The sequence below is a fragment of the Sciurus carolinensis genome, chromosome 5 (assembly GCF_902686445.1).
Source record: "Sciurus carolinensis chromosome 5, mSciCar1.2, whole genome shotgun sequence".
NCBI lineage: Eukaryota > Metazoa > Chordata > Mammalia > Rodentia > Sciuridae > Sciurus > Sciurus carolinensis.
This window is the reverse complement of record NC_062217.1, coordinates 3,639,982-3,656,170: the sequence shown is the minus strand read 5'-3', so window position 1 is coordinate 3,656,170 and position 16,189 is coordinate 3,639,982. Positions and strand designations below refer to the sequence as shown.

Genomic DNA, 16,189 nt, shown 5'->3' with positions numbered 1-16,189 from the left:
TGCATTAGTAGGAAGCGTCTTGGGCCAGTCCGTTCACAGAGCAACAGTCAATCCTCCAGCTCAGAGTCCATCACAATGAGGAGCAACACGGAGCTCAGAGGAGTGTTGCATCAGATTTTTTTTTTCTTAAATCTTGTTATTTTGAGAGAAACGGTTTTCAATCAATCCATGTGTTGGTTTGAGTCTGTGTGGTGCTGTGAATGTGGCAGTGCACTAGTGACCCAGGTTCCTTTAACCCTTGCTGGGATTTAACTAATCACATCCTGCCCTTTGATCCTCGCCCACTGGCTGCATTCCCTCTGATTGTTTAAATCTGTTATCACTCAATCTTCACCACCTGTGATCATTTTTCTTTTAAGAACTGTATGATTCTTTAATGAAGAAAACAGTTTATTGTCATTTTTCACAGACAAATAACTTGCTAACCTCTTTTATTAGTGAGAGAGAGAGAAAGAGAGAGAGAAAAGGAAGGGAAAGAAAACATGAGTAAGAAAGCATCCAACCTGCACACACATGCAATACTGCTTATGGTTAAATTTAAGGAAGCAACTAACAATTGAAGTATCCAGTCTTTGTAACATGAAATATGCTTTTGCCCCAGAGAGCGATAAATACAAAGGACGAGGAATGACCAGGACACTGCAGGGAGGTGATCAGGATCTGTGTGTGTTCTCAAACGAAGATGGGCGCAGATGGTGGTGGACCTGAGTGACTGACAGCCTTGCACTTGAAAGGGCAGCGGCCTTGGCTCTACTTGGCCTTCAGGTGCTGTTCATCAAGTTAGAGGAGACTTACAGAAAACCATCTGGTCCTGATTTTTAGGGTCTGTTTATGACTTGCCTGAGAACTGACATGGATGCAAGGCTTAGTTTCTGTTTTTTCCTTCTAAACGGAAATCTAGTATAAAAATGTGTTCACCCTTTCCCTGCCTCTCCCTCCCTCCTTCTTTTCTCTTTACAGATATTAAAAAAGAAAGGAACGTCTACATTCCTTCAAAGACTGGAACGGGGCGATCCCACCAGCACAGCATCACAGCTCAGGGTTAGTGGAAATTTCAAAGGCCTGGCAAGTTTGTGTCCACCACACGAGGGTCACATGGCATTATTTCCATTTCTGACAGTTTGAGTACCTTCAAGGAAAATTACACACTCACACACAGTGAGTGAATATGTAATACACAACAGAGTCAGATTGGAGATAAAGATTTGTATTAAAAAACAAAAAACAAAAAAACTGGACACAGTGACACATGCCTGTAATCCCAGCAACTCTGGAGGCTGAGGCAAGAGGATCAAAAGGTCAAGGCCAGCCTCAGCAACTTTTTTGAGAACTTGTCTCAAAAAATAAAAGGCTGGGGATGTGGCTCAGCGGTAAAGTGCCCCTGGGTTCAGTCCCCGGTTCCACAAAAAACAAAAACGCTCTGAGTTTCCAGCCCGTGTCTCTCGGGGTGAATCAGTTGGGATTTTCTTTCCCTGTAGAAATCCCTGGCGGACATTACCGGCAAGCTTCAGCGCTGCACCCCGCACTTCGTTCATTGCATCAAACCCAATAACTCACAGCTGCCCGATGTGTTTGATCACTTCTACGTGTCGGCTCAGCTGCAATACCTCGGGGTCCTGGAGGTGGTGAAGGTCTTCCGGTTCGGGTACCCTGTGCGCCTTGCCTTCGCAGATTTCCTGTCCAGGTAAATCCCCTCGGGTGCGGAGGGCGCTTGGCCTGCTGTTAGTGGGGCCCACGGACGTCACCGCGGTGGGGTACGTGGCTGCTTTCTTGGCTTTGCCTTCACCACCTACTTTCTTCTCTGGAGGAAGGGAGAAGCTCTGGAATGCAGTGAAATCACCGGCAGAGCTTCCATGCAGAGGCACCAGACATTGCCGGAGACACTTTAGAAACTGCCTTCACGTTCCCTTAAACGTGTGGCTTTCCCTGGATTTAAAGATTTATAGAGTAGTGACATATAATGCCTGTGTGACGATTATTATTTAAAAGCAAAACATGTCTGGGTTATTTCCTCCTTTTCATCCAGGAACAAAATACCATTTAGATGAGGGGTCGCCAACATTCTCGTGGGTCAAATACAGCCCACCCCTTGTTTTGTATAAATGAAGCTCTGTTGGCGCATACCTGATAATATTTATTTATGTATTGTTTGTGGCCATTTTGCAGTACAGCGGGTAAGGGGGACGGCATGCAACAGAGTAAAATATAAAGCAGCTGTTACCTGGTCCTTCAGAGGAGAGGTCTGTTGGCCCTTCTTGTAGATGGGCAGCTCAGAAGCGTCCCAGGCACAGTGAGCGGGGCACCAGGAGCATCTCTGACGCATGGCCACATCTCGGCAGGGGTAGCCCTGCTCTGCAGCAGCTTTACCTGGGAAGGTTGCAAGGAGCCCCTGCCCCACCCAGAACCAGCCTCACTGATCAGGCTGAGTATATGTTCATATGTGTTTTTATTGCATCAGAAACCTTAGTCTGATTTTAATCAAATCAACAATATTTACTAGTATCCAAAATTTTTAAATCAGTTGATGAGTGTTAACTCAGTTTCTAAGCATGTGCCGGCCGGCACTGTGCAAGCCAGCCCTAGCGCCAAGCACGCTGTCTGCAAGCTCAGGTCAGGAGCATGACTGACAAAACAGGCGAACGCATCTACAGATAGAGACCCCTCAGGCCTTCGGGGGCCGACTCTGTCCGGAAAGCTGCAGAGGCACGGGAAGGAGCCGTTTGGAACTGGATCTGGCTTTCAAGTGAAGCTGGTGTTGATCTTCATGAACATGACAATGATAATCTGGTTTTAGGCATTCAAAAAATAAAAGGGAGATGGTTAAACAGAAAACCAGAAAACCCTTAGGAATGTTACGCAATCTAAGATGGAATTTTAAAATAATACTGATGTACAAGAATAAAAGTGTGAAATCTAGTATTTATGGTTAAAAGCTTACTGTATGACTTAGTATGATAAACCATTGACCAAAAAAAGATTTTAAAACTTCTGTTGCCAATTCAGTGAGCCACAAGTTTAAAGAAGCTGCTAGATGAAAGCAAAATAAAATGAAACTTCAATCCCTAAATTAAATATTAAGTTCAGAACAAAGGACATAATATTTAAGCTGTGGCTAAACTTCTATTTAATTTTTAAAACATTTGTTTTTCCAGAAGAATACATAGCATTTGTATATTGTTCATTTTGATAAATTTCACAAAGGAAAAAAAAAATAAACATCATATGAGCTCCATTGGAGCCCTCCAGAGAACAGAGACTAACAATTTCTTCAGAAAATGAAAGATAAATTCAACCCCAGGGAATGGACATGTTTAGCCTACAGAATTTGTACTTCAGGTAAACGAGATATTGGTGTTTAAAAACTGCAATAATGCTTATAAATGAGATAAGAGACACACCATCTCTTAATTCATAGGGATGAACTGCAAAGTAGAAATAACTGAGACCTGAATGTGGGAGTAATGTTGTAGCGACTCTGGCTGGAGGTAGGCATGTCCCTGGATTGTACATGTCTTGGTTAGGACAGCTCTTTTTAGGAAGGCTCTTCATCTACCTTCTCCCTCCCTGAGGTGGAAGCACATTCAAGCTTCCGGTGTTTGGCTTGTTAACGAGTCTCACACAGTACATTTACCAGTTGAGGTCATCCCTCCCACCCCATGAGATGCAAGTGGTCTTGGGAGTCAGTGAGGTTTAAACCTGCCCATGTGTAAGTTAAAAGTAAGAGATTCCCACATGTGCTGCAGGCTTTCTGAATTGGAATCCACCAGGGGTGGAATTCAGAGTCCTCTGTGGAGGCTCCCTTTGTGATCCAATAGGAAGCAGTTAAGAACAGTGTCCCGGGGCCAGGGAAGTCATCTGCCCCAGCATGTGACTGCAGAGGCTCATGTGCTTCCATGGGTGGGCGTGGTCGTGAGGGCCAGCTGTCCTGCAATGCACTCCCTAGAATGGCAGTCTCCAGCATCTGCACACATGCTTGGTACTATGTAGATTCCCAGGCACCTGGCACAGAGTTCAGATTCTGTAGGTTTAGGTGATACCTGTGAGCCAGCATTTCCAACACACTTCCAGGTGACGTTGAAGTTGCTAGTGTCAGGACAACTCTTTGAGGACCTTGGTGTCGTCACCCGGGGACAGTGTGTTTCCTGCTTTGTTTTCCTCCAGCCAAGTGTTGCTGTCTGCCAGTGTCAGGATAAACAAAGTGAATCTGCGGGGCACGTGCAATCCTGCCCTCTCAGATTGACTGAATGAAGACCTGCAGAGTTGTCAAGATTTTTAGGTGACTCCTCTGCACTTAGAGTGCCCAGCACTGTGAACGGGGACACCACATGGTGCATCCCACTCAGCCAGTGATGAAACAGGGCCTTTATCGCCTTCTCTTCTGCTTCTGTGTCTTGTGGGTCTTGGAATCATGGTGTCACAGCAGCACTTCTCCAGAGGAATCTCTGGTGACTGCATAGATCTTTGCAGCCACCATCCAACAGGCAGTCTCCATTCCAGCACAGGAGGGTGGGATCATGGCAGTGTGTGAAATAATTTAATAATCATGATTTCATCTTTATTCTTTGTATGTGTATGTGCACCCTATCTGTGTCCCTTTCCCTTCTTGTCATGTGAAGACACACACACACACTGTATCAGGAGTAATCTCAAAATAGTGCCTGTGATTAGTATCTTATCAAATTAAACATAGGGTTTTTTTGTATGGGTGCATCTTCTAATAGACTGCTTCCAGGCTAGGGCCATTCTTAGTCATAAGCTTGGTACATTATGGGTATTAAATAAATATCTTCAGAACAAACCCGGCACTTGTTATTCAGAGCTGTCCAATTTGAAGTGATTTCTGCCCAACAGAGATGATAGTCAAACTTTTAAATGCACATTAGGTAAAAAACAGTAGTGGGGAGGGAAATGATGCTTTTTAGTAACTCCTTGCATTTCTTTCCATACCTCCTTATTAAAAGGAGATTTGATTTCTTGTTCATTTTGAATGGCTTATCAGTGGAAATGGGATCACTAACTGAGTTGGGTGGAAGTTTGTCATCATCACCTGAAATGAAGGAAACCAGTCTAGAATAATATCACAAAAGCATTGATCCATAGAGAGATTATCAGTTTCTATAGAGTTTGAATGAGATACAGCCAACATGCTGCATCACGACGGCAGTTTGCATTTCCCCAGTACAGAAAAAAAAGCTCGCAGCGACTTCACATGCCCGAGGCAAGGAAGCATCGTCATGAAAGCAAAGCCTAAAGGTAGAACGTAGTAGACATCTGCGTTGTCACGATTACAGCGCTTATCGTTCCTGCGCAAAGGGGATTCCTCATATTCTACTGGTTACATTCCTATGCAAAATATTTCTTTTCTATTCATACCCTCAGTCTCAACTGTTAAAGCGTAAAAATCTATCAAAACAAATGACTGTAATATGCAAAAAGAAATATGGTTACACAAAAACCTTGGATGAAAGGAAAGAGAAGGGTCTAGTTGTGTGTTTTGGAAGCCAGCAGCTACTTATTTAAACAGTACCCACTGATTCTGAAATCCAGCAGGACGACCTCCTGAGAAATGTGTATAAGGACATTGCCTTGGAATTTTCCGTGGATGCGATGGCATTGCAAATTTATGCCGTGGGTTTCTGGCTTTGGTATGGGTCCATCATTCCGAGCCTTCCCAGCCGAAGCCGGAGCAGGGCTCCCTCAGGAGACCCCCGTTTGAGTAGACGCCACCGAGCGCTTCTCCCTTCCCTTTGCTGTGTACTGCCCGGGTGACTCTCAGGGCTAGACGGGGACGGAACAGATTCCCGGACCTCATCTCTCCTGATGTCACTAGTGTGGCTGTGTGAGGAGATGGAAGAGGCAGCGGGAACATGGCACGATGTGCAATCTCTGTACGTGACTGGACACCCGACGACCGTGGTCGCCATCTTGCCCCCATTCAGATGCTGCAGCCCGCCTCGTAGTGACTGTTGGAGCCAGTGGAGGTGAATGAGGTGAAGCCGGGTGATGAAAGCATGGCCCTCACCTGCCAGGATTCACGTCCTTGTAAGAAGAGATACGAAGAGCTCCTCACCGTGTCTCTAACCCTGTCCCTTCCTGTCCTATGAAGAGTCAAGAACGTGGGAGGCCATCTGCAAGCTGAGAAGAGTCGCTGGCACTTTGATCCTGGACTTCTCAGCTTCCCAAACTGTGAGAAATAAATTCTATCATTTACAGCACCCAGGCGAGGAGATTTTGCTGCGCAGCCCCCGCCATGACAGCCACCTGTCCGAGCATTCAGAAGGTGTCAGAAGGTGCAGAAGCTGCACCAGTTACACGTGGACATCGTGGTGCCGAGTTCCTGTGATCACTACTACTTGTGCTAAAGGAAGGAAACAAAGCTCACCTGCCCCTGCTGCATGGTTTTAAAGACCTGTCACCCCTCTGTCTTTCCTCAACTATTCAGTAACACTTATTTACTGGTCAAGGTTCACTCAGATATTTTCATACCTGGAAGACCTATAAAATTGCAAACTGGTTTGTGTCTCTTCTCTGAACGTCAGCCCAACCTTAGGTAGGACATGGGCCACATGCTTGTGACATCATTCTGAGACGTTTCCCATCCCAACTGCTAGGTGGGGGTTAGCAAGATGCAGCCTGGGGCCCAATCTGGCCTGCCACCTGCTTCCTGCCACATAAAATTCTCAATTTTGCCTTTTGGCATGAAAGTCTAAAATGTTTATTCCCTGGCCCTTTACATAAAAAGTTTGCTCACCCCTGTGCTCCATCGCAAGAGGCCACGCCTGGCCTGTAGCAGAAGGCCAGTTGCCCTCCGTGCTTCTGGATCCAAGCCCCGTGGACTGCATGGAGGAGTCTGCTCTCTTCTCCATCTCGGTGACTTTCTCTAGTGTTGGTCTGAGTCCTTGCTTGTGAGATCCTTTACTGATGGCAGGGTGAAAGCCAGCTCTCACCAAAGTATTCCACCAGACAAAAGGACCCAAATCCGTGGCTCACAGCAGGGAAGGCTAATTTCTCTCTTCACTGCATTTGACTCTGGTTTGAAAATAGCGCAGCTTGGCTTAAGTCAGTGCTGATCTTTGTGGGTGCCTCATGATGGGTCCAAGCGCCAGCCTGGAGCTAGCACATGTGTTTGCTGAGCCAGAGGGAAAGGAGAAATGGAGAAATGGGCTTACCAATCTTGCTGAGATGGCGCCTGTCATTCTCTGCAGTTCAGCCAATTAGGACCAAGGCCAACACCAGAGGCCTGTTCACAGGAAGTTTCTTCTGGCCCAATTATCTGTCAAAGCACCCCAAAACTTAGTGGCAGAAAACAGCAATTTATTTCTTTTTCTAGTTCGGGAGTTAATTAGGACGGTGGGGCAGGTCGTAGGTGAGTCTGCAGTGTACTGAGCAGAGGCTGGAGTTGGCTAACCCTGACTGGCTGCCTGGGTTTCCTTACCCATGTCTGGTGCCTCTGTATCCCCCACAACCCTCCTGTCCAGCAGAAGAGCCTGAACTTCCTACTCAAGGTCTCAAGGGGCAAAAAAGGAAGTTCACAGTCCTCCCAAAAGCCAGGACTAGAACTGGTATAGCAAACTCTCCCTGAATTCCATTGGTTGCAATTCCAGACAAGCCCAGGCCTTCTCAATGGGAAGGAAGCAATTGACAGCAATGGAGGGGTCCCAAGATGAGCAGTTCCACACCCATGCTTAGACGCGAGTGGGTAGTGTTTTCATCTCTGTCCAGTAAATATAGAGTTAGTTCAATATGGAGAACTACGTAATACTATTGTGTTTCTTCCTTAATCATAGAATTGAAGGAAAGAGTCATATGAGGCCATGCTGAAAAAGTGATTTTGAGAAGTTCTTGAAGGACATGTGTTGTCTAATTCCAACCATCTTTCCCAAAACTTTCTTTAGTACATTTTTTCAATGGACAAATCCACTAGTGTGCCATATTTTAGTCATATGTACCCTTCTCCCTTCCCTCAATTCCTTTCTCTCCCTTCCCTCTCCTTCTCCCTCTTCTCTTGTCTCCTTTCCTCCCCTCCTCCCTTTCCCTCCTTCTTCTCCCCTTGCCCCCTCTTCTGTCATTTTCCTTCTGCCTCCAGGATTAGGAGGACCAGTTCTGGAGTGTGACTCTAGATCCTGTGTGGCAAGCTCCCATGCGCATGCTCTTGATTCATCTAAGGGTTTATTTATGGTCAGCAGAGAGTGTAAGATACATCACTAAATGGAGGGGTTACTGTTTAACAAGGTGAACATATTTGAGAAGGACAGAAGGACTTGTTTGGTAAGAGCAGTAGGGTGCTTGGAATTATGCTTGGCTTGGGGAGAAACCCTGAGCTATGTTTTTGGGTTGTTGCTGGATGAAGCCCCACTTAGAAATAGTATGAATCGTTGAGTTTGTTTAAACCACACAGCTCTTGCTGAAAGGCCACCCCAAGAAAGAACATGGTCATGACATTAAATTGGGTGTGGGGAGAGGAAGAAGACACCCTTGTGTTTATTGGATTGAAACTCATGGGCAGTGGCTGCCTCATGAAGCAGGCACCCGCCAGAGTCAGCATTTGAGCTGAGCCTTCTACAAGTCCTCTTGTTATGTGTTGGTGATGCCGGCTCCTGTCAGCACATCTTTAAGAGAAATGAGAATCGATAAGGTCAGGAGATACCACATCTTCTTGAAGCTTTCATTGGCAGATGATGAATTTTCTTCAAGGTATATTTGCCAAATATAACTGTATTCTTTCTGCTGAAACTGCTTTGCAGGAATGGACGAATGTATGTGGTTCGATGAAGCTGGGAAGAAAGAGGACTTGCGACTTTTCAGTGAAATATAAAATATGTAAAGAAGCTTACCTAACAGGCTCTCCAGGTCATTTCAGTGTAGACAGGATTCAGCGCCTCTTTCTTTATGATTTGTTATACTGCGTGGTGGATTACGGCTCACATGTTCCCCTATAATGTACTTTAAGGATCTGCATTTTTTTTTTTAACAGAGAGTCAAATAGTAAGAATTGCAGACTTACCAGATGTGTGGGCCCTGATGTAGCTGCTCAGCCTGGACTTAGGCAAAAAGCAACACAGGCATTGTGTGAAGAAGTGGGTGAGACCACGTCCAACACAGGCGTAGCAGCAGGTGCCTGGGTCTCACCACAGGGCAGCCAACCTGAGATATAGTCCCACTTACCTCCTTTCTGATGGAATTGGGGACCAAAACTCCTTAGGAAAGGGGACAGAGAGGTGACCGGAGCCTGCTTTCATAATCCGACTCAGGTACTCCTTTTCACTCTTCCAAGTTTTTAGGCCTCCATGACAGTACTATTCATCCATCATTCCTCTCTTCATTATTTATCCATTCGCTCTTTCCTTGTTCTCCTACTTTATTGAGTCAGGAAGTCAATAGGACTCGGGAGTCACCATCCTGAAGCAGCATGGTCATCGTCACTGGGTACCATGGGGTACCCATGGTGGGTCAGCTCTAACATCCCCATTCATCCTTTTCTTCCTGATAGGAACCCTTTAGGGTGACTACTGGCACACGGTTTTAGTCGATGTGTGATACTGCCACACTGTGATTAACGTTTCCCTAGATGACAGTCATCAACACTTACAAGACCCTGCGTGCTGGGCCAAGCTCTTTGCAAGGGTCATCTCATTCAGGCCTCATAGCCCTCTGTGGGTTCTGTTGGTACCTGCTCTCCTATTTTATAACTGAGAAAAATGAGGTTCCCAGGAGTTAAGTGCTGGTCTAAAGTCTCACCCCTCATCCCTGAGGGTGTTGCTAACCTCGACCGCACACAAGACTGGCACTGATGCTGACCTCATTCCAAAGTAGTTACTTTTTCAACATCTGTGCTCTTTCTTTGTGTTTGATTGCCATTAGGATCCACAGCCCATGGCACAGGCATGCCAGAACAGCACTCTGAAGTCAAAGAGTGAAGGAAGTTCCTGGAGGTTTCTAAAATTCAGGGGTGATCCCTGGATTCTGGATCATCTTTGCTCTGTTGATTGGAAAACAGTCCAGTCACTTCTGTTGAGTTTCTTGGACTGCAGCCAATCCCATGCTCCTCACCCACCACTTACAGACTCCTTGAACCACAATAGCATAGCTGGCAGTGGAATGAGACTGGAAGCATGGTGATCTCTGGAAAACTAGTCCAAAGAAGTCTAAGAAGAGTGATGTTTAAAAAACAGAGGACTGCTCTTTTCATTTAAAATATATGAAAAGTAAGAATAAAAAGTCTTCCACAGTTAGACACAGCGGCACACATCTGTAATCTTAATCACTGGGGAGGCTGAGGCAGAAGGATCACAAGTCCAAGGCCAGCCTGGGCAATTTAAAATAAACCAAAAAATAGAAAGGGCTGGGAGTGTAGCTTGGTGATAGAGAACCCCTGGGTTCAGTCCCCAGTACCGCACAAAAAAAGCCTTTCATAACTTTTTAATAACCTTGGGAATAAATGTCCACAGCTGATCAGTCCAAATGATTTAAAATGTATTTATAATTCCCTGAGCAAGTATTCAATATGATACAAAGGAAACCAGAGTGCTTATTGCTTTTTCCAGTAAAATAGAAAGCTATTTGCAACATGAATTCAACATTTTGACAACTGCATTGTATTTTAATGCAATAGTAAGGGTCTATAAAAATTAGATCACAGAATTCTGAATTTTGAGCTTGTAAAAGTAAAAGAAAACAACCAGTTTTTGGTTTTGTTTTTGTTTTTGCTTTTGTTTTTTTTGCAATCAGTATGTTCACAAGCAGCAGACGATACGGTTTCTTCTCCCCAAAGACACTAATTAGATTAGACCACGTCACCTTCCCTTGGGAAGAGGGAAGGGTGGGAGCATGGTGCAGATTGCCATGCAGTCTCCATCTCTAGGGAGTCAGATGAGAAGTGTCCTTGTCTAATCCTGCATGCTCTGCCTTCTGGAACCACTGGGCTCACCCTGCAGGCCCCAAGCAGTGGGGGTGCCCAGTGAACATCCTCAGTCTGTCTTCCTCCCCCTCTTGAGAGCACCCACTGCTTCCTGGTACACCCTTCTGGGACCACTGATGGGCAGCCCAGGCTTATGGGCCCACAGTGCATCACTCTGCTGATGACCTTGACATTTAAGGCTTGAAATTTGATATTTAAGGCTCTGAATGAATTCTACTTCCAATATCAAACCTCACCCGACTCATTGTTCAGTATAGCTAGCTCCTCAGATGTCCTACCACCATAAGAGAGGGAAATCTTCAAATAAAAGAAAGGAGCAATTCTATTAATAAAATCCAGTGGCCTAGATACTCCCTATATTTGACTGTAAATCTTCCATGATTAAGTTCCCAGTGAGAAATCAAAGTTCAAAGATTAATTCTCCTTGCAAATTAGAAGTCCAAAGAGAATTCAATTCCTAAGGACTTGAAATCCTAAATATGATTATCTTGCCTTTATGATTTTTAAAGTCGAATGTTCCATACGCATAGGTTAAATTGTCATCTCCCCAACTTCCTTTCCATGGTCTTATTTTGCTTACTTTTAGCTAAAGATATTCCAGATATTCCAGGCTCAACTGGGGACTCTGGCATTGTGGTCTGGGCTGTCCGTCACTGCATTCATGTGCTTGGGCTGCCATATCAAAATATTGCAGACCGGTGACCTAAACAAGAGACAGCCGTTTTCTCACAGTTCTAGAGGCTGAAGGTCTAAGATCACGGTACCAGCAGGGTTGTTGTCTGGCAAGGACTCTCTCCTGGGTGGCAGATGACATGTTCTGAATATGTCCCCACATGACCTGGTGGCCATTCCTTGCTCCTTGCCTGGGGCAGGGAAGAAGGCCCTGGAGAGGCGAGAGCAGACTGGCTCTCTGTCACCCCTTCTTACAGAGACACTGATTCTGCCAGATTTGGCCCCATGCTTACAGTCTCATTTAACTTTAGCTGCCTCTCAAGGGCTTCACCTCCAAACACTGAAAATTGAGACTTGCGTGTATGACTTTTGGAGACTCACTGATATTCTGTCTTTTAGGGCCTTACATGCTGTGTTAATTCAGTGAAGTCTCTTGGGATCTTCCTGCGGAAAGTCCCATGAATAATAGTAGACACAATAATTCACGCACTAATTTCGTACCCACTACATTTAGAAATTGGTTGCTAGTCTCTGGTGCCCTGTACTTTATGCAAGGCTATTCCAAGACACTTTGTGTTCACTCTAATATTTCATATTGCCAAAGACAGGGTGACCATATGGCATTCTGACAAAGTCAGGTGTATTCTATAGTGAGGTGGTGTTAGTAAATGTGCAGGATTACAGGTATAAACTGGGGCCATCTCTGGCAAACCAGGACTTATTGTCGCCCTGATAATGCTCTTCACCCTGATCCATCTTGTAAGTGTCATCTTGCTGATTTATCAGGATTGTTTCTCTGCCATTTTCTGTGGACTGCAACTCTGTTAAGGAAGAGTGGCAGTGTGCCCGCTGCCTGGCACGTCAGAGATGGCCAGCAGGTTATTTTCTGGATGAACTAAGACGTGAGTGGCTAATGTTGAAGTTTTCTGTATTGTTTCGTGGTTAAACTCTAAATGTTGCATTCAAGATGCTATGTTTATTAAAGTCCTGTGCCAAGTGTGTTAATACGTAGTGAAAATAGTTGCTGTCATTATCTTATCAGTTAAGAATGTTTGACTCAGCTATGATTAAATATTTGCTCTTAGGGTGGCCAAAGAGATTTCAGTATGACATAGTGAATGTTGCCTCTGCAAAGTTCCATAACATTCTCCCTCCCAAAACACATCTGGGCCACTCTGAGATTTCTAGTCATAGTCATGTGGTAACTATACAGCAATGCATGGATTAGTGCTTCTGTTTTAGGTTGAAAAGAAGCTACATTTTATGTTTCTTAGTTTTGTTGAAATTTTTTTTTTTTTTTTTTTTTTGAGGTACGGGGGATCGAACTCAGGGCCTTGTGCTTGCAAGGCAAGCACTCTACCAGCTGAGCTATCTCCCCAGCCCTGTTTCTTAGTTTTAAAAATTATTAATTAACTGAAAGCATTCTCGGTAATATTTTGAAGGCAGAGGGTCATTTTAAGCAGCAGAAGTGTTTTTAAGACTAAAACATTGAATCATAGAAGACACTATATTGACGATCACCTGTTCAGTGAAGATGCTATTTTTAATAAGGAAGATTCACAGAGCTGACCCACTTTACAGTATTTCTACAAAGTATAGAACCTTCTTTGTCTTTATGTTGTTCACCTCTGCCTTGTAAACTTGAGAACTTACTTTTGTGGCAACATAATTAGTAAATATTTAGATAATATGAAAGGCACCCACTTTTGGAGGTATTTAATTTTGGAATAAAAGTTATTCGTTTTTGGTCAAGAAATTCATAGTTTTAAGCAAAAACTACACCATTTTCTAAGAAATAAAAATGTTAATGAAAACATTTTTAAAGTATAAACTAATAATCTTACAACTATCTCCCTTCTTATAACTAAAAATATGCATTTCTGTGTAGGACCTCAACTACTCCAGCTATAGTTTTCAGAACTTGGAGAAATTAAGTTAAAAAGGAACCTTTAGTATATTAAAAAAATCAAATTTTAAAAATGCAGAAGGCTTTCAAAGAGTGACCTGAAATGTTCCAGTGTTTGTAGTGAGGGCGTCAATAGGAAAATAAAAGGTCCACCACTGAGAAGAGGGTGGAGCGCTAAAGAGCTCAGCAGCGTGAAGTTTCTCCAGCTGCGACCACCATGACGCTGAAAATCAGAGTCCCGGGGACAAACAAGAATGCCAGATGTGGCTCAGTCACCTGCTCTTTGTTTTGAAGGAACCTCTCTCAGACCTCTGCAAGGCTAAGAAAGCCAAGTAATGGTTTTTATGTTAAAGCTATAAAGGCGCCGGGATGTAACAATACCACCGAACAAGAAAGTCGAGCCGGAGCATTTTCATTAATGAGCTACTTTTCACTCAAAAGTGACTTTACAGAATTACCAGGAAGAGCCTTGTAAAAGGGGCCACTGCAGAGGCTCCTTAATAATCGACTGGTCTTGCATCTGGGGCAAGTAAACAGAGGAGATCCAGGTTGATGCCCCACTCCAGGGTCCGTCGGCGCCGGGCTCAGTGCCGGCTGAACAGGTCAGAGTGCCCGGACCTGCTCTCTCCACCTACCCTCATTGCTCCCCAGGCAGCCTGCACTGAGACCCTTGCTCCCTCAACAGCCAGCTGGCTCTCTTCTCGGGCACCCCGTGTTCATGAGTCCGCGCCCCAGGCTCCTGGCTTCCTCTCTCGTGCTCTCTGAGAACGGCTCACCTCTGCAGTTCCTCCCATCTACCTCAGGAACAGCAGCAGAAGTCTTCTCCCATTCCAGCCGCTACTGGAGTAAAGAGGTTGAGAATGAAGAAAGCATGTAGCCTTCTGACCCTGCCCTCGGGCCCCTCGCAAGCCTGGCCTCGGCCTCTTCATGGGTGGTTTTATTCCGCGTTTCGCTGATCACTCGTGGCGTCCTGGATCTTTCCGGGAGCTCGTTGCCAGCACAGGTCTTCTGTAACGAACTTTCTGTTCAGACATCTTGCTTAATATTGTACTGGGTTGATTTATAAGAGTTCTCTGTGTGTCCTGAACACACATCAGCATTGGTTATTGAATTGGTGAATATTTCCTCCAGCAATGTCCTGTCTTCTGTGTTATGGAAAAGCTCTTGTAGAATCAGCACCGGTCCTTTCCAGTGTTTGGTAGAATTTGCCAGTGAACCCTTTCCAGTATGGAGATTCCTTATTTGGAAGGCCTTTAAAGATGAATCCCATGTGATCGGGAGCTCCAAGAGTCTTCCCTATATTTTGTTGTGGTGGTTTTGGTGGTTTGTGGCCTTGAAGAGCTGCTGGGTTCCCCCTAAGTTCTTGAGTTTGTGCCCAAGTATTCTCTTGTCCTTTTAATGTCTGCAGGGTGTGCCGCATAGCCTGCCTTTTGCTCCTGAAATTGATCATTGTTTTCTCTTTTTTGCCCATCTTCTTGGAGTTTTAACCAGTGTATTTATTTATTCAAAGAAACAGCTTTTGATGTCATTCTCTCTTGTTTTCTGCTCGTGATTATTTTAACCAATGTCATCAGTCGCAGCTCTTACTTTCTTCCTTCCTTCCCTCTGCTTTTTCTAGTCTTATTTAGTTCTGCCTGTTTTCCAGTCCTCAGGTGGAAGTTTAGCTGAGCAATGGGAAAGGTTTCTGCTGTTCCAATTTAAGCATTTGATGCAAATTTCCCCGTCTGATTAAGCAGCACAGAGAAGTTGGTGGGTTCACCATCCTCCCCTGTGTCCTGGGCCCTGGAACCTGACAGCTACAGCAATGGCCCAGAAGTGGGTCCTGGTGCAAACAGAGGCGGCCGGGGAGAGGCTGTAGCTCAGGCTCGGGGACAGGACAGGAAGCCCGTGCTGCTCTGAGAGTGCGGAAACACCCTGTTGGCTATTCCCCGCATCTTTTGCCCCTCCCAAGCCGTGCTATAGCAGCGGGTCCACATCCCCTACTCTTCTCTAACAGGACAGTGGTTCTGGGGCTGTGCCCTTCCTCTGTCGTCCTGCAGCATGGCAGCAGATGCAGATGCAGTCAGGGTGCGTCCCAGTGGAGCAGAGGAGGGGGTGCCCAGACGTCTGGCTGGAGGAAGCAGCAGGAGACTGACAGCCAGACTGGGAGGAAGGAGGCATGCTGGGAAGCCCCTCGTGGTTTTCTGTGGACTCATGGGCTCCCTCCGTACTGAGGGGACATGCATCTCATATCATTTCACTTCCTTTATGTATTTTTGTTTATTGTTAGAGACTGGTTTTTAGGGCTGTTGTGGGTTCACAGCAAAATTCAGCTGAAGGTGCAAAGATTCTCACAGAGCCGTATGCTCTACATGCACAGCCCCCACCATCAATGTTCCCCACAGGAGTGGCAGGCAGGCCACCATCCATGCCTGCAGGGACTCAGTGTAAGAACCCAGAAGCCACACCGGACACGGGAACTCACACAAGAGGGCTTGCTAAGCAAACAGAGTGTCTCCCTGCAGGGTAAGAGAGAAAATGAGAGGAAAAAGAGGGAGAGAGAGAGAAAAGCGAGGAGGACAGAGAAAGAGAGTGAGTAGGAGAGAGAAAGCATGGAAGTGAGGAGAAGAGAGAGAAAATGACGGGGGGCTATCCTTAAGTAGTCGAATTCCAGGGCCTAACGGAACCAATAACGGAGAAGGAGACTTGCAAGC

General features: G+C 45.4%; 1 protein-coding gene across 4 annotated transcripts in view; it reads left to right on the top strand.

Moving 5' to 3' along the window:
• Myo16 (myosin XVI) overlaps nucleotides 1-16,189 on the top strand; it is a 606,187-nt gene that overhangs the window by 492,657 nt on the left and 97,341 nt on the right. For all 4 annotated transcript variants that reach the window (XM_047554578.1, XM_047554580.1, XM_047554577.1 and 1 more), the window contains exons 26-27: nucleotides 961-1,041; nucleotides 1,479-1,684. In XM_047554578.1, coding sequence (XP_047410534.1) covers nucleotides 961-1,041; nucleotides 1,479-1,684 — 287 coding nt within the window. The remainder of the gene's footprint in view (nucleotides 1-960; nucleotides 1,042-1,478; nucleotides 1,685-16,189) is intronic.